General features: G+C 36.7%; 1 protein-coding gene, 1 non-coding gene and 1 pseudogene across 2 annotated transcripts; 1 reads left to right on the forward strand and 2 right to left on the reverse strand.

Moving 5' to 3' along the window:
* Positions 1-2,970: 2,970 nt before the first annotated feature.
* On the reverse strand, positions 2,971-12,753 carry LOC132175330 (phragmoplastin DRP1E-like). Its single transcript, XM_059587232.1, has 15 exons — positions 12,445-12,753; positions 12,146-12,209; positions 10,396-10,503; positions 9,444-9,545; positions 8,483-8,533; positions 8,308-8,369; positions 6,982-7,072; positions 6,783-6,847; positions 5,318-5,512; positions 5,084-5,203; positions 4,920-4,990; positions 4,525-4,750; positions 4,151-4,201; positions 3,695-4,063; positions 2,971-3,282 (listed from the first exon to the last, which is right to left on the reverse strand). Exons 1-15 carry the CDS (start codon positions 12,583-12,585, stop codon positions 3,154-3,156), a joined length of 1,845 nt encoding a protein of 614 aa, XP_059443215.1. The 5' UTR covers positions 12,586-12,753; the 3' UTR covers positions 2,971-3,153.
* Positions 12,754-16,264: 3,511 nt separating this feature from the next.
* On the forward strand, positions 16,265-16,425 carry LOC132176742 (U1 spliceosomal RNA). Its single transcript, XR_009439597.1, has one exon. It is a non-coding gene; the product is annotated as a U1 spliceosomal RNA (small nuclear RNA).
* A 346-nt stretch (positions 16,426-16,771) lies between these two features.
* Positions 16,772-22,868, reverse strand: LOC132176731 (probable purine permease 11; annotated as a pseudogene).
* Positions 22,869-24,310: the final 1,442 nt, after the last annotated feature.

Genomic DNA, 24,310 nt, shown 5'->3' on the forward strand with positions numbered 1-24,310 from the left:
GTATGAAATTTCTTCCAACCAACTTTAATAACGGTGGAGTGTCATCTTTTATATATTTTTTTTTAATAATTATTTTTTATCATTCTACTAATTTAAGAACTCAATTATTAATTTTTGAAAAATCCGTTTATATTAAATGGCTTATTTGGGTAGATTGAAAAAAAAATTCTTCAGACCAGTTTTGCGTCCTTCAATGGTTCGGTTTGGAAAGAAAATGTTGGTCTGGGTATTTATATGACATTCCGGTCTATTCTCGCTTGACTCGTTTTGAACTCAGTCCCATGCGTTTTAAATGCTCTACCTAGCCAACTGAAAAAAGATAGGACTCCATATTATATGATTGTGATGGGACACGTGAGCTCCGTTTTATTATATTCCGGTCTATTCACGATTGACTCGTTTTGAACTCAGTTCATGCGTTTTAAATGCTCTACCTACCAACTTTTTGCTTCAGCCTTTTCTAACTGAAAAAAAGATAGGGCTTCTCTCAAGTATTTGAAGATGGTTTTGGCGGAACTCATTTTTACACTTCATTGCCCAAAAGTGAGGAAAGGAAAATAAAAGCCCAAAAGATGGACAAATCAAGCAGATGATGATGTAAAAGTTGTATTAAACAGATTTGCAGTGGAACCCTAGCCCAAATCCACAGTGAGAGGTGACAATTTGGATTCATTAGTCGGGTTTATGTTGTGTCAATTCTTGGTATACAAATATATATAAGTAAATACGAATACAATCAATTTAATTGATCGTGTCAAACCCCTCAGTCATGTCGACAGAATAGTAGTACTCGTTTTTGTTTCATCTTCTACTGGAAAATGCTATTTTAATGAAGATTTGTTGAAGGGAATGTGTTTTATGGATTACATGAAAGACGTTTTGAAATTGCAAATTCAGTAATAAAAACGCATTATATAAAATACTCAAACACTGAATTAGTTAAAATGAAAGTATTTTGTAGAATCATCAACAGAGAGGGTCTTTTTCCTGCAATGTATTCCTAGATTTTTACATGACCTTTTTGTTTTCTTTTTTGGAATATCCATGCCATCAGCAAATCTCTACAACAGACCTTGAAGCCTCATTAGCACTGGTTTTGTTTACCTTGGATTTATAGTCATTGAGATAATGTTGATAGATGTATGAAATAAAAGTACATTTTGACCTTTATGTTTGTGGGGGCACTTTTTGGATATATAGTTATGTTTTGAAATACAATGCGGTGTTTCCTCCATGTTGTTCTTAAAAAGAATGAGAAATTTCATTTTAGACTTCTGAATTACCACCCGCTTTGAGAAGACCTCCCAAAATTTTAAAAACTCTCAATTTAACCCTATGAACTTTTAATTTGATTCAATTGACCCCACCTCCATTAGATTCGGCCGTTAACCCCTAACGGAAATTACTAAAAAAACATTTTATAAAAAAAAGTCAAGGGTATAAAAGTCATTTTATCACTTTTAACGTTTAAAATTTGACAAATGGGATATATTACATCAAATTGAGAGTTCAGTGAGTGAAATTGAAAGGAAATTTGAAAATTTGGAGGTATTCTCAAAATGCATGATAATTCAGGAGTCTTAAGTTAAGTTTTTCCTAAAAAGAATGACAACCGCCTGCCCTATGAAAGGAATGGGTTAGAACTAGAATGCGAAGAAGATTTTTTTTTCTTCTTTTTTTAATTTTATCACTGATATTGTATATTCATCTCCAACCATCAAAATTTTTGGGCATGTCTGGTAAAATGTTTGAGATGTGTTTTGGGTTTGTGTTTAGAAAAAGTGAAAATTGAGAGGTATATTGGTAGGAGTAGGAGCTATATTTAAAAAATGTTGTTTGTGGGATCTTAAATGAAAAAACAAAACAAAACAAAAAAGAAAAAAGAAACAAAAACAAAAAATGAAACGTTGGTAAACTGAAAAAGTGTTTTGAAAAGTAAAAGGTTTGAGAAATGTTTTTAAAAAATTAGAACAAACAAAATAAAAAAGGTAAAGCGTCATGGTGGTAGCGTTCGTGTCAAGGATAACAACACAGCCACCTCTTTCTTGTTTGGAGCAGTTGCATGACTACCCACTCTTCCTTTGAGGGTGGTCGTGCGGTTCCCTCTCTTTTCTCTATTCAAGTGTGGTAAGTATCCTAATATTGTCGTGTTTTTTATTTTTTTGAAAAGTGTGAATTTTTTTTTTTTTTTTTTTAAATGCTAATGGAACATGGTAACTATTGTCTGCAAAGTGTTCTTCAGTGAGAACAGAATTTTGAGAAAGTTGCCGAAACACGCCCGCAGCTATTGTTGGTAGCACAATCCTTTTAGAATTTGATTTGTATTCATTTTCTTTAAGGAAAGACGAATGTAATACATAGAACTCATGTGCATTTGAAGTTTGAAGTAACCATAATGACTCATGAATATTTTTTACTCACAATTATTTGACAATATTGACATAATAATCCCAACTAATCATTGAATTAGTCTTTGTTAAAAAGAAAATTTAAAAGTTAGTTGACACTGCCACGTCAACATTATATAATAAAAATGTGATAAATAACATTACTTATTACTAATAAATTGGGCAAGTCCAGGTGGACAATAAACTCCGAGTTCAGGTTTGGCTCTTTCAAGTGTCCAAACGTTATTTCACTGCTGATTTTCTTTTTTGCCACTACCCTTTACTTATCACCTAAAGTATTTATTTTAGCATAGGAAAATCCAGGACTTAAAAAGAAATTATTAGTTTTTATACATGTAATACCCAAAGTCCTACCAGGTTTGACCACCTCTCACTCCCATCAATAGCAAAAATTATCCTAAGGTTTACCACTAGAAATGCCTGTTCTCCTTTACAGTAATGCTAAGGACATCACATCTTAACGATTTATTCCTTCAATTTTCCTACCGTGAATGTCAACCAAAATCGAGTCACTAAATGCCATTGATGGTGGAGTATATAAGCAATCTACTAGAAACCTCCACAAATTAATGTAACAACACTTGAAGAATCAAGATGACACAATTTAGGAAAATCATAATCAACCTCTATAATTAAAATAGTTCCAGCAGTGAAAACTAACAGTCTGATCTTTCTTACCATGTCCCTCGGTGCAATTCTAGCTTTTATACAAAAAAATTCCTAACACAAGCATTAAAGATTCACCTCATCTGGACCATGAGACTGAATCAATCTCATCCCTTGCAGACTTGTATAACTCAAGCCTCTTTGCACATTGCTGTCTCCTTTCCATCAATGCTGGATTTTCATCCAACAGTTCTGAAAGTTGCTTGCCCTACAGAATAAACAACAAAATGATTCGGTAAATACCTACTCTCATCATTCAGAAGGATGAATACTGGAAATGGCTAAAATTCACAAGTATACTGCTGTAAATTTGTTAGATAAAATAAGAAAATGCTACACTTGTTAACCAACAATGGATCAGGCCTAAGGATCCTGTTATCTATTAAATGTGTCATTATAAAGGAAAAAATGCTAAATTGGTCCATGTGGATCGAGGTTTTGGCTTACCCCAAGAAGCGTATAGTCACTTTTTAAACCCTAAAGAGTTATTTGTCAAAACTCCAAACTATAAGGACTATTTTAGCATTTTTTCCATTATAAACTCACAATATTCTGTCAGCAAAAGGGGTTGAAATTAAAACCTAATTTGGGAAGAGAGAGTGGCAAATATCGCTCAATACCTCTTTTTTGCCCACTTGTATATAAAAATGATCAAGTAAAGACCGCTTGGCCTCCCTCACTTGACAATGAACCACTGCCTTCGGTATGGTATTCTTGAGTGTCTCTGATACCATTTTAACATAAGAGGAAACATTTGATCCTATCCTGCGGAAGTTTCCTTCTGTATATCGATCTGCAGAGGAGGCAGCTGGATTTCCTCCCTTCTCCATTTCCATAGGAAGTTTCCTGAAGAAATCCACAGTCAGGTATGAAGATTCCATTTCCACCATTCGCAAAGTTGTCTTCTTACTGTCTTCCCTGAATCTCTCCAATGCTTCAGTGGCAGCTGTTGCTATTTCAGCTTGAAGAGTTGGAAAGCGCCTCAACTCCTGTACCATTCCAAAAAATAAAACTTAGATTTCCTAGATGGTAAATTGTTGCTGCAATGGAAATAGTGAACTTTCTTGATTTCGAACCTGAGTCTCTCCAATTGACCTTCTAACAAGTTCCTTCAATATGAAGTGAACCTGCAATACCATATTCCCAAAAAGAGAAACTAATTAGAGGTGCAACGCTTGTCAATTTATTAAAGTTTGAAAAAACATGGAAAAGCATTCAATTTTGTTTTTCATAGCAGTGCAAACAAAAATACAATTCATGCCATGTAAATATACATTGCTTCTAGAGATCTCAATGCACATCATCTTCATGACACCTTTGTATGACTCCCCCTATTAACCCCCCTTCTCCCAAGACAAGAAAACAAAATCTTCATTCCATGAGTCAGGTGGCCTCGGCACAACCCTTTAACCATGAGGACAAAAACAAAAACAATTGCAAAAGCACTTACAGCATCTACCGAAGCTTCCGCTGGGCCTCTGAAGTAATTAAGTGCACCCTCGATGAGGCGTCGATAAGCTTGCTCAGGTGCAATTAAATGAGGCTGGTACCCATCTGCTTCTGAAACCGCTTTCCTTACATTTTGCAGTGAAAGATGACGGTCCAATGGAAGCTTCCTCAAAGCAGCAGGGAGCTGGTAGTCAAAAACTCCATAAATCCGATCACCACCAGGTCGCCTGAGATTTGGCAAAGGAATATAAATAGGAATAACAGGAATATAGGAATTACTTGCCAATAGAATCAAATGAATCATCATATGCATCATTGTTTGGCTCCCAACTAGCAGCTGAGATGAGATTTAAAGCAATGAAAGAAAGAAGAAACAAAGCACAATCAATACGTTACCCTCCATCTAAATGCTCCTTGAAAATTTGGTCAAATATACGGCACAACTCTAGGATAGCATATAACTGGGCCTGATAAACATTATAAAAAAAATTACAATAAATATCATCAGACAATTCATATTTCAACACTAAAAATAAATGAAACATTTATAAATTCCTCACCCCAGCATCAATAGCAACAGGCCTACCAAGATGGTCCAACTCTGCTTCAAGCTCATCAATGCTTCTATTAATCAATGATGCAATGCCTGGTATGCGAGCTTTAATTACAGATTCTAAATGCTGAAATGATAACAATATCAAAATGTAACCAGCCATAGTTTATAGAGTTAGAAAAAATAAATGTAGAAAGCTAGTCATCACATTACAAATGAACATAAGCAGGATAAACAAAACCTTTGAAAGAAGTTTTGCGAGATATTCAGAGCCCATTTTGCTGGTTAAGTGTCCATAATCAGGACTTGTGGCAAAAAACTCACGCTCCCTCTGCCTAGCAGCAATCATGTCAACATTTTTGTTTATATCAGCTTGTGAACGGTTTACAATTCCAACCCAAGGGTGTTGAAGCCGATAAGATCTTCCTTCAAGAACCTTTAAAATAACATGAAAGGAAACCATATTAAGAGAACCTAACCTTTCTGCATCAACCTGTCTACGTGGCAGACAAGTGATGTATAAATTACGAAATGCAGAAAAATTAACAATTACCATAGCCAAAAAACAGATACAAGTGATGTATAAAAGTACATCAATTGACATGCAATTTTCTAGTAATACACAAAAAAATAAGAAAATCCTTTCGACCCTTGGGAATCCTGCCTTTCTTTTCTTTTTCAATGTACTATATGATTCCTAAAGAGTCACCAGGTACATCCATAACTTAAGGGGAAAAAAAATTACTCAACATACAACTAGAAAAAATGACCGCTTAGATAATCAACTCACTGGCAGATTCTGACAAAACAATACTACCTCTGTCCTAATATGAGCAATTGCATTTGAAATAGCACGATCATTGACAAACAAGTAAACATATAGTGAACTTCATAAAATGTCCATTTGATACAAGAGGTGACACAACTTCCAACAAAAATCTTGTTTGCTATTTAAAAGGAAAGTAGAGTTAATATAGGAAATTGAAGATGTAAGAACTGTCACTTTTAGAAAGTATACATGTATTTTAGGATATCTCAAAAGAAAAAATGCGGAGAGAATGCACATATTTTATGTAGCATCTGAAAGAATCATCTTTCTTATTTTAGTTTATTAAAGTTGAGTTTGTTCTTATTATCAAAATATCCTTTACAAAAAGAGGGAGGGTGATTTAAGGAATAACATCTTAATTATTCACACCAATGGTTTTCTAAAACGGCACCATTCATGAGCTGGTTTTGCCTCTAAATGCTGTACAAAGAATCAGCGTAAACAATTTGTTTTCATGGGGTGCCCAAGTGCACTCAATATGATTTTACAAATTCAAATTGCCCGAGACTAATCTGTGCCTTCCTGTGGACACAAGCATTTTTTCATGAATATTGTTTGGTTGAAAGCTAGAAGGGATAAGGCAATCATGCCATATGTTTCCAATTCCCCATGACATAAATCACAGATTTTTTTTATAACATATTATCAGAGAATTGCCTGATGTTTATTCTAAATCAACTATTCAAGAGGGCATTGTTGGGTTTTACATAATGGATACTAAGCACAGAATATCTTCTAAAATAAAATGAGAAACATACTTCAACAATGCCCCATCTTGCATTTTATAAGTTAGATGGATTGAGAAGCATCGTTTGCTTCCAGCTAAACTTTTAAATTTCCAAGAATTTAAAGCTGAATACATTAGAAGGATTCTTACATCCAAAGCATTTGTTCCTCTATCCATCAAATCAATCTTTGTCAACACGCCAAATGTCCGTTCACCTAAAAAAGGAAAACGTAATCTCCATATTAAAGAAAAAGTATTAGAGAAAAACCACGAATGCATACCTAAGAAAATACATTCATATCTGGCTGTATTTTGAGAGATAATTAGAAACAATGTACATAAAGCATACCTGTTGGATCAACTTCCCTAGCAATCTTGATAGCATCAGATGTTGCTACATCTTGATTGGCCGGAGTTATGGCCAAAATGATGCAATTTGGCTGCAATCCAAGAACCATAAATTTTCTAATAACTTGCAGAGAACTTGAAGCAACAAAACTATCAAGAACTCCAACAAATTGCAGATATAACCAATGAATTTAAATGCATAAGCTTGTACCAAAACAAAACCAACGCATGGAACATACATCTAAAACAGTGAAATACAATTTTTAGTTCTAAAATACAGATAAGAGATCACGGCATACCAATAAGCAAAAAATTAGGGGAAGTGAAAGCAGCACATAAAATCAAAACTCAGGAGACCATCTCCATAATAAATTAGACTAAACTTGATGGAAGCTTTTTGCAACATCCAAAAGAAGTTGCAACTAGAGGGATTAATCAAATTTAGGAGAGAGAAAACACTCATTACTGTTAAAATATTAATTAAATAATTAAATTCACAATTTCCTATCAACATATATATTTGGGTTAACTAGTGATATCAGAGCAAAATTCTTAAGTTTGAACTCTAACTCTACAGTTTGTCCTCTTATTTCAATAAAATATTCTATGTTTTGCTTAGTCACAAGCGTGAAAGAGAGTGTTAAGAATATTAATTAAACAATTAAATTTACTATTTCTTATCAACTAAAACTTTTAGGATAAATGGTAATTTAGCAATTATTGAAAATATAAACCTCGAATATGAGAGAGAAAAGCAAAAAAAAAAAAAAACAAACTACTCTTAGCCATTCTAATTTTCCTTGATAAGACTATAAGTTAACACTTCTTCATAAATCTGTAGTAAATTACAAAGAGTTCTACAGTTCCTTGGATATAAACATCTTCAAAGGCAACATAAGTAGTTATCAAGTTAGAACTCGTCAAACAATAAATCAAGGAGCAGGTTAATTAACCAAAATAATACCAGCATGAGAATACTCCTTTATAAATGTCCTTCCCTCATGATAACTTTTTCCTTGGTTTCTTGCTCTCTATCTCACCATTGTGAGATTGCCAATTGTATAATCAAGACAAAAGAGTGAATATAGACTAAAAGAATAATCTACCAGAATTCCATAGTTACTAGAAATTAAAGAATAGTGCTTCTAGTGCCACTAATTATATTCTTCTAACTTGATGCCTTCTATTTGAAAATGTATTTGCTCAAAATGCATAAAAATAATGAGTTATGATGTCATAAATAAGAAGGATGAAAACAAATCAGCCACTTTTACACAAAATGAAAAAAAAAAAAAAAAAAGGGTTGGAAAAAGTACTTTCTTATTACCTTCTCTACATATGAACGAACCATGTTTTCAATGTCCTGAACAATACTTTCTGGCTGTCCCTCTGGCAATAACATACATCTCTAATTCAGAAAATTAATAGATAAAAAATAGAACTTACAACAAGGGTAAATTTCATTTAAGGGGAGACATAGGGGGGCAGTTAAAGAAGTATACCCACAGCAACCTTTGTCAAACCGGGCAAATCTATCAATGTTAAATTGACAACTGCCAAAAAATAAACAATAATTATCAGATAATGTAAAGGACTTCTGAAAAATGATCATAATCCTTTATAAAGTAAAATTAAAAGTTCAAACTGTATGCAACAGAGCAACCAAGCAAAATTACCATGTAAGAAATCATTAATTTTTCTGATAGGTAAACAAACTCATACACATAAATAGGATTGAACACGTGCCCTCACTCTCCACTCATGGGGGAAGGAAGCTGGAGGGAGACGCATTTAGTTCTAGGTACATTGGAAAAACAGATATCACAACAAAAGCCTATGAATAAATCAAACTAAAAATAGATATGTAATGCAATGCAATCAACAAGACAAGACTACTTGCAATGCACCAGCCACATACAAAGACTCTCATGCTGCTTGGTACACAGAAAGGACAGCAGCAGATAAAAAGATATGATAAGAACAATTACAAAATACATGATTCGGAATATCTTTGGAAATCAAACAGAGGAAATATCAATTTATTATTTCGTTTATCTCTCTCTATGTCTCTCTCTCACATTCCAGGTCATGACTAATTTCTCACTTCAGTGAGGTTTTTCAAAACCTAGGCCTTCTTTAACGAGAGTTATTTTGGGACCCACCACATGCAAACAAACGCAAAATGTCATTTCTATTATTGTTCCCTAGAAATTAGATTCTGTAACCCAGTAATGAATTTGATACACTTCAGAAAATCAGGATCACAATAATCACCGGGCAACATAGCTGAGTCCTCATCACTGATCCATACTTCTCAAATATAACCAAAAAAATTCAATAAATCATTAAAAAAAATCAGTAAAATACAATGTCATAAATAATGCAGCCAATAAATTCCGCACATCAAAAAAAACAAGGTAACTATTATGCTTGACACCTAACTCCAAGTTTAGATTCCATTACCATTTGGGGAGTAGATACTGAGATGAATAGGAACAGGAGAAATCTGTTTTGACTTCCCAGTCAATCTATCAGTTTCATCCTGAATTTCCTTCCGAACAATAGCTGTGTAAGAAACATAAGACAGTCAAACAACCTTGCAATTTACATTTTCAAATGTGAAAAAGGACAAGAAAATATAAAGTTTGCATTGCTGTAACAATTTTTTAGCATACATTTTCAAGCAAGGTTTGAGCATGAGGCATCAAAAGCAAGACAGCTAGTACAATAAATGGTCAGATAGTATCAAGTTATTGTGCTAACAAACTAGGAAACATGGGCATAGATTCAAAACAACATGAATCTTATTAGCAAAATGAAAATATTGAGGATGTGGCAAGCCTTATGCAGGAAACAAATAAACATCCTTCGCAGCCAAGCATACACCAAGGACGAGTTTGATAATAGTGATACATATGAGAGCCACACAAGAAAAATGATCGAGCAAGTAAGTGAATATACAGAGAGTGTTGTTAATGCCAACAAGAATATGTGCTTGTTAAGTGTGTTACTGACAGAAATTAAGAGTAGCTTAAGACAAAATTTAGAAAACCATAGTGCTCGTAATGAGTTCGTAGTGATATAGATAGCAATAGCAAAAGTAGTTGTACATATAAAACCTACTCGCACATTTCATCTTTAAGGTCAATCACAAACACTAAAAAAATCATGTTAGATTTCTAAATTACGAATGGGAAAAGGTCATTTTTCATGAAATAAGTAAACAAAGACAATCCAGAATTACCAGGAACAGCAAGATTACAAAGATGAGGACAAAACACATAAGCAAGAGAAAATCTTTTGATTTCTCCATTCAATAAGAACTTTATCATTCCAATCAAGTGCGCTAGCAATTCCACCTAAAAACATTAAATAGTGTAACTGTATCTCTTCATTTGCACAACAAATGACATACAGAAATCAGTAAATTTTTTCTTCGGCAAGTGAAGGAACTCAGCATACTCCTGTAGCCCCTGTTCTGTCTTCTGCAGCTGCAACACTAAAGGCCTCCTTGTCACAATCCCTGGAAAATGTAAGCTATTAAATATCAAGAAACCTTCTTTGCATAGAACAGAAGAAAATAAATGTAACATCATGTTTTACAGTGTTCATATTTATGTTTCTTTTGTGGACAAAAATTGATTAATCAAAATATCTCTGTTTGATTGCTGAGAAATTGTAGGGGAAAATGATGTTATAGAACCATTAAGGTTCAAGAAACACCCAACTTTTTTTTATATAATAGGAATTTTATAAAAAACAAGAGGGTGCAACCCATGTACACAGAGTATACAAGAAAAACACCTACTCAGAAGAGGTAGAAACACCAAAAAACTTTTTAAAAAATTAAATAAAATTTAAACTCTATTCAACCAAGCCTACTACCATAGTGATAATAACTTAATTTTACATATTTATATCATTATTAGGAAGCATTACCATACTTTGTGTTAATTCATGCATTTTTTAATATGATTTTGGGATAATGTTCAATAATTGATTTTGTGCTTAAAATGAGTTTTAATGAATGTATTTGTCTTTTCTAGGACATTGGTATGTTCTTAACAATCCTTATGGTTTTTAATGATTAAGTTTTGGGGAAAATATATTTTAGCCCCCCGAACTATCACCTATTTTGCAATTATGCTTCCAAACTTTAAAAAGTGACATTGAGGCCCCCTCATACTACCATTGCGTGTCAAATTAGATATTTTTGCATTTTTCTCCCCAAAATACCCTTGAAGTTATTAATAAATAAAATATAAAAATAACCATTAGAAAAAAATAATAATAATAATTGAGGGAGCTACTATGAAATGGGCACCCGTTTTTGTTGTTTTTAGTTTTTAGTTTTTTATTTTTATTTTTTTCAAATGATTATTTTTTAATAATTTTAATTTTTAAGAGTATGGATAAAAATGCAAAGTGTCTAATTTGACACGCGGTGGTAGTATGGGAGGCCCTAATGTCACTTTTTAAAATTTGGAGGTGTAAGTGCAAAAAGGCTTATAGTTCAAGGGACTACAATGTATTTTCCCTTGAGTTTTATATTTTTAATTACTTAAATCATTTGGAAAAGTGATTTATTCTATATAATTCTTTGATTTAGCGGGCATGTTAAACACTTAGAATTGCCTGTGAATTAATTCACTAGTTTTGTCATGCATAGAATCGATTAAATTCATATAAACATACTTTTGGAAAAATTAGTTTTTGTGTTTTTATCGTAAAGCATCCCACTTATAAGATCATCTTTTGTATGAATTTTAGTTGAGTTATAAAATAAGATTGTTAAAACTACCAATGATTGTGTTTGTGTGAATCCTAAAGCCTTTAGTGTTTTAAAATATTGTAGTTCTTCTTAAGCCAAATTGCTTTTCACCAAAAAAACAAGCAATCCTTGCAGTTTTGTCTTTAAATCAATTTTACTATTTTAGTTTAATTTTGTCGTTTGAGTTGCTATCAACACCCTTCTCTGGATTCAACCTCGGACTCATCGCTTGACTTAGTTGACTAGCATTTACTCTTCTTTGAAAACAAACGGGAACATTAAACCTAAAAATCAACGATTATCCTTTTCTTTTCTTTCTTTTTTTTTCATGAACCAAACAGACTACAAATTCAAAATCAAAACAAAAGCATTTTATAAAAATCACGAACCCTACCTGATCCCCTGGGAAGAAAATCACGCCCGACTATGCTCTCCAGCACCGAAGACTTTCCCGAACTCTACACTCCCATCCAAAACACACCACAAATCAGCAAATCACACTACACATAGACGCATACATACGTACGTACACGCATAGAGAGAGGGAGAGGAGAGAGAACTAGGCCAAAACCAGTACATTAACTTGAAAACACACCAAGTATCAGACTTACCAAAGACATACATAAACAAATTCGTACACATACAGAGAGAGAGAGAGAGAGAGTTTGCGTGTGCGAGAGAGAGAGAGAGGACCTGACCACCGACGACGACGACGGAAGGAAGAGCCTCCCATAGAGTAGGCAAAGCAGCCTCATCACCACCGTAGTCGCCAAGGACCGTACACGCCCTCTGTATCCGATTCACGAGGCCTATCAAGCTCTCCATGGTCGCCATTCCGCAAGCCCTAGAAGAACCAGAAGAAGCAGGAGAAGAAATGGGGGAGCGAGTGAGAAAGACGGAGAGGGAGAGGCAGTAGAGAGATAGAAGAAGAAGGAGAAGGATAGCTATCTTCTCAAATTTGAATTGGTTCGGTTTGAAATGTGGAGCAACGGGAGTGGTGGTGACAGCAGAGAAAATGTTGGTCGGTGTATTTATATGATCGTGATGGGACACGTGAGCTCCGTTTTATATTCCGGTCTATTCTCGCTTGACTCGTTTGGAACTCAGTCCCATGCGTTTTAAATACTCTACCAACCTTAATTATTCACAACTTTTTGCTTCGGCCTTTTCCAACTGAAAAAAGGATAGGGCTTGTCAAGTAGTGTTTGAATATGGTTTTGGCGGAACTCACTTTACACTTCACTGCTCAAAAGAGAGGAAAGGAAAATAAAAGCCCCAAAGATGAGCAAATCAAGCAGATGATGTAAATTTGTATTAAACATATTAGTAGTGAGGGGTGACGATTTGGATTTACGGGTCGGGTTTATATTGTGTTGAAATATGAAGATAAAAATATATAAGTCGACATATTAATACTGAGAAATGTTTTTTGAATGAAGGTAATTTTGAAGTACTATCAAAGGGAATATTATTTTTTTTATGAATTACATGAAGTATAGATTCATTCTTTAAGAATGAGGTTTTCTTTCCTCTTGGGGGGGCCTAAGGGGTTACTTTCCTTACTTGGTTTTTGGGAATTGGACTCCTTGATCCATCTCATTGAATCATTTGTCTAGCATATCTGTTTGGTCTCAATTGCTATTACATTAAGTTTTACTCAAAAGTCCTTTGGTGTGGGTGTATGCAAGTTGGTTATTTTACTTATATTTATATAGAACTCACATGGAGTCACAATCCATATGAGATTTTGGGTGAATTGTGGATTTTGGACGTATTAGTTCAGCGTTTTAGCGATGTCCGAAGGACAAAATATGAAAATAATTTTTATTTTAACTATCTGCTTTCATCATTTCATTCAACTATTCTTTATTTTTTAAAGCATATGTTTCAAAGTCATTATGTTTTTTTTTTTTTAAAAAAAAAAATAGTAAGCATTGTAGCAGCTTACCAATTTTTGGACTAAAATAATTACCTAATGCAACTATATTTTCACCTAAGTTCACGTCCGAACAAAATAAAATAACCTTTAATTAGTGGAGTATAATTGGGTGGTTAATTAATGAATAGTAGAGACATACATAATGGCATAATGCAATAATCACTTTGACTTACGGTTTGTGGGCTAAAATATGAAAGGAAAAAAAGCCTTAGTAGTCTATTCCAACAGTTCCACAGTACCCTAAACCCTTGGCTGCTCAGTTAGCCACTTCCTTAGCTGTATCCCTTCATATTGGCCTTTTCATCCTTCAAAGGGATTTTCAAGTTGTTATAGTGGCTCTGTAAATTCTAATGGTGAATTTCTTCTTTAATCTCAGATGCCATCGATTTTATCTCACCTTCTTCTGTTTTAGAAGCTCGAAAAGTCGACATAAATGCAAATTTATGTACCTATTATGCTGTAAAATGGGCTGCAATGAGAGTTAACTCCGGCAACACTCTCATATCTCCTTTTCCTTTTCTGTCTATTTAAATTGCAATTGAGAAAAACGTATCAAATTGAAATTGTTTTATCTCTTTTTCGGCTTTCATATGTACTTAAAAAAAAAAATAGGGTTAATAACTTTTTTGGCATATGAGTTTTAATGTTTTTATTTTTTTTTTCTTAGGTTTTAAAACATGATAAATCTAATATTTCAGATTTTAAAAAAGACTGAATAACCACCTTCGTTAATTTTCGTCAATTCCCACTAATAGAAGTCCACGTCATTGTCATTTATATCGTGACATGTGTCATAAAAATTAAAAATAATAATAAAAAAAAAACCTAAAAAAAAATTTAAAAAATTAAAAAGTCACTGAAAATTCATCAAGATCGTCTTTTGACTCTTCCTTCACGGATTCTCCTTCCACACTTCCTCATCCTCGCAACAACTCCGAAAATCTTCCTCACCTTCTTCCCTGAATATATTCAGGGGAGATATATCACCAACAACTGCCTGATCCTCCATTTCCAATTCCAGTTTCTCAAATAACCCACAATAGCTCTGCAACTCCAATACTCCTATATGTGATTAATATCAAAATCTAAGCATGACCCATATGGAAATCAGTGTTCCAGCAGCTTTATTTCCCAAAATCACAAAGAAAACTCCATGTCAAACAGTTATCTTTCAGCTCCTATTGCTAGACCGCAATACGAGGACAACCCACCCAAAACTGCACCAAAAATCACAGAGGAAGAATGATATCAAAACAGTGATCTCTCAGCGTCTTATAGAAATCAACATCTGAAGGAAAAAAAAAAAAAAAAAAAAAACCCACCAAGGGATCGTTCCGAAATTCCATATCTAAGCCTATTTACGCCGAAAATGTTAAAAAAAAATAAATAATAAATAAATAAATAAATAAAGTCTACATAATTCTTTTAAACTATTACTCTAATGACAATTTATTTCTTAAACTATCAATTGTGACAATTTACTCCCAAATTACCAAAACAATGATAATGTATTTCCAATTTTAATAAAATGATGAAATTACTCTTACTAAAATAAAAATAAAAATACTAAAATTTAAGTTTTTTTTTTTTCAAAATTTTATGGGTATTTTTGTCTTATTGAAAATTCTATATAAATAATTTCGTCATTTTTTTAGTATTGGGGGTACATTGTCATTGTTTTAATAATTTGGGGGGTAAATTGTCATAATTGATAGTTTTGAGGTAAATTGTCATTGGGATAATAGTTTGAAGGGGTTAAGTAAATTTTACCCAAAAAAAAAAGGTCTAAAACGACCTCTCGATCTACTTTCTCAGCAACAGGAGTGATATTCTCGCTAGTAACTTTTTAATTTTTTTTAGGTTTAGTTTAGTTTTTTTTTTTTTTTTAATTTTATGACACATGTCGCAATATAAATAGCAATGACATGGACTTCCGTTAGTGGGGATTGATGAAAATTAACGGAAGTGGTGATTCGGTCTTTTTCCAAAATCTAAGGTATTAGATTTGTCATGTTTTATAACCTAGGGGAAAAAAATAAAAACATTAAAACATAAGTACCAAAAAAGTTATTAACCCAAAAGAAAAAAAAAACAAAACAAAAACAAAAACAAAAACTTGTCTTATATTCATGTCTCCATACAATTTGAACTCAACATGTAACATTTATGGTTGTCAATTTTCAATACAACCTTTGAACCCGACATGGGTACCGTTGAGAAGCTTAACATGTTTAATTAAATAGGTTGAGTTAAATTTGACTTATATAATTTTATATCCATGTATTAACACGACTAGAATCCAACATATGAAAATGAATTGCCCTCTAATTATTTTATTAAACTACTAAAAATAAAAGGAGTTTTGTGATTGAAAACTAATTTAGGTTCTTGGTTAGTTAATGAATAGCAGAGATGTACATTGACCCTTTTAGGTACTGTCCGTCATCTGTGGACTAAAAATATGAAAGGGAAAAACCTCACTAGTCTATGCTATATCAGTCCCACATCGAAACTGGAAGAGTGAAGAGGTGGAGGTACGGTTGTATATATAAGAAGTGAGAGCAACATAGCAACATACTTACCTGGACGGGGTCAATGGTCGATCATGTAGGACTATGGCCTAGGCTAGTGACCTCCATTGCACTTGGGAGGGGTGCTCGCCTAAGGTCTCCCCAATGTGGGAGAGCCTACGTCATAATTTGTGCTAGAGGGGGCCTGCGTTCGCGCGGCCCCTGCCCAATTCTACTCTTAAGTTCTTTTGCTTCGAATTGTGTATTAGAGCATTATAAGTAGTTTTCTTTTGATTTTTTCAAAATTTATAATATGAAACTATTTTTTTCTTCACTTATAAACTCTGTAAAATTGCATTTTCAAATGGTATTGTTTTAAAATTATTGTTTTTAAATAGGACGTTCCGAAATTGCATACCTGACAAAATAAAAACGCATTACATAAAATACTCAAAACACTGAAATAGTTAAAATGAAAGTGTTTTGTAGTATCATCAGCAGAGGTCTTTTTCCTGCAATGTAATCCTGGATTTTTACGACCTTTTTGATTTTGTTTTGAATATCCGTGCCATCAACAAATCTCTACAACGGACCTTGAAGCCTCATCAGCACTGGTTTTGTTTACCTTGGATTTAGAGTCATCGAGATAATGTTGATAGATGTATGAAAGAAAGCCCCACACAGCTAACAGCAGTGCCATCACCTTCGCCCCATCTAACTTGTCATGAAAAAATATCACAGCAAGAATGGGAACAACAGGCAAAGCCAATGTACTGATTAAATTGGAGAAGAGAGAAGACACCTCAAAAATCAACCCCAACATACCCACTGAAGAAATCTGCCATATCACAGTTGTCCAAATCAAAGTCATCAAGTAGGATATCTTTCCTTTCTCATATTCCTTCATCTCTTTCCCCAAAAATTTCCATTCGCCGCTTGCAAAAAGTCCCACTACGCACGCAGATGTTGCAAACAATGATTGATATATCTGCATATCCAAGACAGCAGAGAAGGTCTCTGTTTTTATCACCTTCTGGAAAGACAGCTGCACTGGGAGAGGGTCAATGAGTATGTTGCAGATGCACCAAGCGTGCAAAGAAATCCTATTACATACTTCCCTTTAGGGACTCCTGCTGTTTTGTTTTCAGAGTCAGCATTGACTGCAAGAAGGGCTGCCGACATGGTGACAAGGACTAGAGAGTTGAATATAAAGGGTGTGAACTTTTGGGAATTGAGGAATGTCAACGATATCCTCACTCTCCCCAATGTAGCTGCCTCTCGAGCCACACAAGACAAGGAACATCAAGACTCTGAAAGACAGGAGACTACCAGGAAACATGGAGCTGAACCTCGATCCAGACATTAAGGCCTTACACCACCTCATTGTATTATCTTGTAGATAATGTGCTGGCCCATTGTATGCTACTGACAGTAGCAGGTCCTTTCCCTGTGTCCTACCCTTTGTACAAACCTTTACAAATAGTGACCTGAGTCAAATACTCAGCAAGGCAAAAACAATTACAGTCAACTTATATTGTCTTCAATTAATTACATGGTATCAGAGCTCCACTGACTAACGTCCTTTTTGATCCTCCTTCAAATGGCCGCTGTCCCAACACCAGCTTCCCCACCAACACCACCAACTTCCCCAAATTCTTCCACCTCTGACCTCAACCTCAATCCTCCCAATCCCATTGTTGCCACTGGTCCCATTTCTCTCCATAACTCTATCACCCACAAACTCACCCGTGAAAACTATAGCTTATGGAAAACCACCACTGTCCCTATCCTTAAGGGACATTCTCTCTTTGGGTTTGTTGATGGCACGACAGTCTGCCCCTCCTCAACAATCACCACACAATCCGACACTGGAGCTACCACTGCTCCCAATCCTGCCTACTTGGCATGGCATATGCAAGACCAACTCATCCTTGGTGCTCTTACCTCCTGCTTAACTGACTCCATTTTGTCTCATGTTGTCAAATGCACCACATCCAGAGATGTTTGGCTCACACTTGAACGTTTGTTCAAGTCTCATTCTCAAGCACGGACCATGCAAGTCCATTATCAACTTGCTACGTTAAAAAAGGGCAACACTTCTATTGCAGATTATTTTCAGAAGTTCACCGCTCTTATGGACACTCTAGCGGCTGTGAATCAGCCCTTGAATAATTTTGAAGCTGTATCCTTCCTCCTTGCAGGCCTTGGAACAGACTATGACTCATTTGTGACCTCTGTCACTACTCGTGTGGAGCCTTTGTTACTGGACGAAATTTATGGCCATCTCTTGGCTCATGAACAACGCATCCAACACCAACTGTCTTCTTTGGATGTCTCTCTTGCAGGTGCAAACTTTGCTGCCAGAGGAAAATCTCCTCGAGGTGGACGTGGCTCACGTTTCTCCTCTGACCGTGGAAATTCTCACTATACTCATGGCTCCTCTCACTCCAACTCATACCCCCACCGAAGTAGGGGGCGTGGACGTGGGTCTTTCTCCTCTCCACGACCTGTGTGTCAAGTGTGCAACAAACCAGGTCATATTGCCCTGGACTGCTACCAACGCTTCAACAGCAACTACCAAAGGGATTCTCATCCCAACATGCAAGCACTCATGGCCTCCTCCCATCCCATGGTTGAGCAGACCTGGTATCCTGACTCAGGTGCCTCTCATCACATCACTTCTGACTTAGCCAACCTCAACCTAAAGGCTGTAGATTATGGTGGTTCAGATCAACTTCGTGTCGGTAATGGTACTGGTCTCTCTATACATCATATTGGAAACACCCGAATCTCCACCCCCACTTCTCCCTTCACCTTATATGATGTTCTGCATGTTCCTCAAATCAAGAAAAACTTATTATCTGTTCATCAATTTACAAAAGCTACTGACACTTATTTTGAGTTTCATCCCTTTCATTTTCTTGTGAAGGATCGAACAACGGGGAAACCCCTGCTGCAAGGGCAGAATAGCCATGGGCTCTACTCCTTTCCGTCTTTTTCTGCTTCAAATAAATCTACCCCTCCAACTGCACTGGTGGGTGAACGTACTTCGGTCCCTGGCTGGCACTCCAGATTAGGTCACCCAGCCTTTCGTGTTGTGCGTCCTCTTCTCTCAAAGTTCCAGCTTCCCTTTTCCACTACTCAGGGCACCCTTGCTTGCTCTGCTTGTCTTAGTTCCAAAAGTCACCAGCAAAGTTTTTCCCATGTTCACACACGTAGTCTTAGCCCTCTTGAACTTATTTACACGGGTGTTTGGGGCCCATCCCCCGTATGCTCCTCGGCTGGCTTTAAATACTACGTGTCCTTCCTTGATGACTTTAGTAGATACACTTGGATTTTTCCAATTGCCTGTAAAAGTGATGTATCTGCTATTTTTAATCAAATTCAAGCTTTATGTTGAACGTTATTTCTCTTGTCTCATTAAAACTGTGCAATCTGACTGGGGTGGAGAATATCGCTCTCTTTCCAAAATTCTCCAACAACATGGCATTACTCATCGTCTCTCTTGCCCTCATACTCACCAACAAAACGGTGTTGTTGAACGAAAGCACCGTCATATTGTCGAAACTGGTCTTGCATTATTATCCTTTGCAAGCATTCCTCGTCATTTTTGGGATGATGCTTTTGTTACTGCATGTTATCTCATCAATCGAATGCCCACCTCCATTCTTAAAAATCAATCTCCTTTTGAGGTCCTATTTAAAACCCCACCCGATTACAAATTTTTAAGAATTTTTGGTTGTGCCTGCTGGCCTCATCTCAGACCTTACAACTCCAACAAATTGCAACCTAGATCCACCCAGTGTGTTTTTATGGGCTACAGTTTACGCCACAAAGGCTACAAATGCCTTCATCCCCCAACTGGCCGAATTTATTTTTCTAGAGATGTCCTCTTTCAAGAAGACATCTTTCCTTTTGCTAGTGTCCCATCCCCCTCAATTGCGTCGGACTCCTACACGTCTCCTACTAGGCTGCCCGTGTCTCATCCAAGTAAAATTGTGATCCATCCCTCTCTCTCTCCACGTGACATCCCAGAATCTGCTCCCCCTCACCCAAACCCACGTGAACATACTCAGCCTATGCCTACTAATTCCTTTTCCCCACATGAGGTCCCACCCCCTGACCCCTCTCCACCTACCAGCCCCTGCACTACACCTCACCCCTCTTCCCCCCATTCCACATCTGCACCTTCTCCCACTTTATGCTCACATTCTTCCCCTGCTGCCCCACTTCTACCCCTCTCTCACCATCCTATGATCACACGATCCAAACTTCATATCTCCAAACCAACCCTTCTTCCCGACGGCACCCCTAAATACCCACCCCCTCATGCTTTACTCACTGCTACTAACTTGGATGATTTTGAACCTACTTGTTACTCTACAGCAATCCGGCATCCCAAATGGCGTGAGGCCATGAATACAGAGTTTGATGCTTTGCTAAAAAACCAAACATGGCAACTTGTTCCTCTCTCTACTACCCAGAATATCATTGGTTGCAAGTGGGTTTTTCGGATTAAACGCAAGGCGGATGGCTCTGTGGATCGTTACAAAGCCAGATTAGTTGCCAAAGGTTTTCATCAACTTCCGGGTATAGACTATGGAGAGACTTACAGCCCAGTCATCAAACCCACCACGGTACGTACTGTTCTGTCTATTGCAATCTCTGCTGGATGGGCTATCAGGCAAATTGATGTAAACAATGCCTTCTTACATGGTACCCTCTCCGAAGATGTGTTCATGTCTCAACCTCCTGGTTTCTCTCACCCACAATTTCCACAGCACATCTGCAAGCTACGTAAGGCTTTGTATGGACTTAAACAAGCTCCGCGGGCTTGGTTCTCCCGCTTGAGTAACCGCCTTCTTGACCTTGGCTTTCATGGTGCTAAATCAGACAGCTCCTTGTTCACGTTCAAATCTACAGCTTTCACAATGTTTATCCTAATCTATGTTGACGATATCATAATCACTTGCTCTCACGCCCCTGCCATTGAGGACCTTCTGTCTCTGCTCCACTCTGATTTCTCCATCAAAGACCTTGGTGCTCTCCATTTCTTCTTGGGCATTGAAGTGGTTGGCACCCCGGGCGGTTCCCTTTTATCCCAGCAAAGGTACATCCTGGACATCCTTCACCGCACAAAGATGGTTGCTGCCAAACCTGTCTCCTCTCCTATGTCCACAGCAACGAGTCTTTCTGCCTTTGAGGGAGCTTCATTTGAAGACCCCACCTTGTATCGAAGCACTGTAGGTGCTCTCCAATACCTGTGCATTACCCGTCCGGATATCTCATTCACAGTCAACAAACTCTCTCAGTTCTTACAGAACCCCACTGTTCTCCATTGGCAATCAGTGAAGCACCTTTTGCGCTATCTCAAACAAACTATCCACTTCGGACTTCAAATTCAGAGATCCTCCTCTACAGTACTTCAGGCCTTTACTGATGCCGACTGGGCAGGCAGCCGCGATGACCGGCGTTCCACTGGCGGGTATTGCATTTTTCTTGGTCAAAATCTAATTTCTTGGAGTTGCCGCAAACAAGCCACTGTTGCTCGTTCCAGCACTGAGGCCGAATACAAAGCTCTTGCTAATGCCGCTGCTGAAATTTCCTAGCTGAAATCTCTCCTTCAAGAACTTGGTATTCCAACTCACAAACCTCCGATACTTTGGTGTGATAATATTGGTGCTACCTATTTATCCTCTAATCCAGTGTTCCATGCTCGTACAAAACACGTGGAAATTGACTTCCATTTTGTTCGTGACATGGTTGCCTCTCAAAAACTTGACATTCGATTCTTGTCCACTCATGACCAACTTGCTGACATTTTTACAAAACCGCTCTCTACTGCCCGGTTCGCCTTCCTCCGGAGCAAGCTCAACGTCATGCCATTACCGTTGCGCTTGAGGGGGCGTGTCAACGATATCCTCACTCTCCCCAATGTAGCTGCCTCTCGAGCCACACAAGACAAGGAACATCAAGACTCTGAAAGACAGGAGACTACCAGGAAACATGGAGCTGAACCTCGATCCAGACATTAAGGCCTTACACCACCTCATTGTATTATCTTGTAGATAATGTGCTGGCCCATTGTATGCTACTGACAGTAGCAGGTCCTTTCCCTGTGTCTTACCCTTTGTACAAACCTTTACAAATAGTGACCTGAGTCAAATACTCAGCAAGGCAAAAACAATTACAGTCAACTTATATTGTCTTCAATTAATTACAAGGAAGAAGGAGAAGATGGCGTTGAAGGCCAATTGGGTTGCACATAGTAGAGAATAAGTAGAGACAGGGAGGTATAAGAGTCCGTATGAATACATAAGGTTGTCACCTGCCAAGAGTAGGCCTAAAAATAGGTAGAGAAAGGCAAGGGTGACGACAGATGGTGGTCTTGCAGAGGAAGCAATATTTTCGTTGGATCTTGTGGAGGGTGAGAAGAAAAAGAGAAGGGGGAGTAGAATTGGGAAGCCTGCTGATTGAACAAATGTTGCCATCCATTTGCTATGCCCACCTTTGTCATAGTATAATCTTCCCAAGAGAGTGGCTACAGATTGGCCGGCAAGGAGAAAGATTATGTAAGAAGTCACACGAAGCCACCACTTGTAATGTTTGAGTTTAGGAAGTTGCAGTAGGTTGGTAAGAGAGGTGCCTTTATGTGAGTTTTGCTCTGGCTCGTCACCTAATCAGACACACACATAGAAACTAAACATAAGTCTTCATGATTCACCAAGTGCAGAGAAAACAATTAAGAAAGGTTTCAACCATGTCAAGATTAGTGCCACTTTGGGAAAATGAGTTGTCCATGTAGATTGGGTAAATTATAAAGACGTTTATGAGTGCTAAGATTCGATTAGACTTTATAAATGATTTTAGAGAATTTAATAGCGCAAATAAGACTAATGCTTTCACGTTGTTTCAAGATGTGTCGCGTGAGTTGACATATTTGCTACTTATAATCCTGGGATGCACTGGAAACAGATGGTTTTGGTTGCTGCCTAAAAGCCAGAGTTTATGGGATACACAAACTGCTTAACTATTTAATAGCCCACCAGTAACTGTGGGAGTTATGTTCTTCATGTTCATCTCATTTACTAACATCTATATGCATGCTTATTTACATATTATTTTGATTGATTGTTGTAATCTTATTTTTCTGAAGTTGTTGGGGGTAGAAAAAGTGGACAAAAAAACTAAAGAACTGAAATTGATATAGCTCTGGACTTACTGATTGCCAGAAACAAAGCTTTGTGTGTTTGGCAACCCCTTTTTTGTGTAACTTTTCTTGTTGACCTTTTGTTCACCCGTTTCTCAAAACTTCTACACAAAATGCAAGGTCGTAGGCATACAACTTTCTCGCACAAATTGATTAAAAGTTGCAACAAACAGGCTGGACATTGCTGACACTTATGATGACCAAATACCACTCTTTTTTACCCAAAAGGTGAAGGAGAAATTACCCGAAAATTGGGTTGCTAGAAGAAAGAAGAGTAATGCTACACATACCTTCACTATACTCTCATTTTGGTGGCTTTTAAAACTACTACTTGATTAAAATCCTATAAAGATTCACTTCAAATTCAAAGCCACTTAAGGGAGTGTGAAACTGAACGTGAGGAATGTAGCATTACTCAAGGAAGAAAGAACTAATAACAAATATTCATGTATTTCAACAGTGAATCAGCGAGATGGGTGAGTGACAAACCTCGGGTTTCTGTTTGTCGTTGCAGCTCCTGAGCAGCCTCCATGAGGATTCAAAGAATCAAACAGATATGCTCATCTTTCTTCTTGTGTTCATGTTATAGGTGGCTTAAGTTGGCCAACTTGCCAGGTGGCAGCCGGCAACCTCTTACTGTTAGTTGAGTGTTTCCTCTTTATGAAGGTTTGTGAGTCTGACGCCATCCTTGTTGCAGCATTCACAAAACCCGACATAATTAGTAATTTAGTGACCATTCTTAGGTTGGTAGCTTCATTTTTTTTTGCCAATCCAGCCAACTGTGTTGAACCAATTACTCAAGCAGTCTACTTGGAGGTCATAAATATTAAATAGCAGGTCTTGTGTCCTCTTTCAAGTGGGCGGTCCGTTATAAAAGACAGAAGGATCGGGATTAGCTAC

This window comes from Corylus avellana, chromosome ca3, assembly GCF_901000735.1.
Source record: "Corylus avellana chromosome ca3, CavTom2PMs-1.0".
NCBI classification, from domain to species: Eukaryota; Viridiplantae; Streptophyta; class Magnoliopsida; order Fagales; family Betulaceae; genus Corylus; species Corylus avellana.

What these genes read in the sequence shown, in the direction of transcription:
- LOC132175330 (XM_059587232.1), bottom strand. Translation starts at nt 12,585, where the DNA reads ATGGCGACCATGGAGAGCTTGATAGGCCTCGTGAATCGGATACAGAGG. An exon ending in GAGGAACAAATGCTTTGGAT is followed by an intron (nt 5,513 to 6,782) that starts GTAAGAATCCTT and finishes GTTATTTTAAAG; the next exon opens with GTTCTTGAAGGAAGATCTTA. An exon ending in AAGGAGCATTTAGATGGAGG is followed by an intron (nt 4,751 to 4,919) that starts GTAACGTATTGA and finishes GCCAAATCTCAG; the next exon opens with GCGACCTGGTGGTGATCGGA.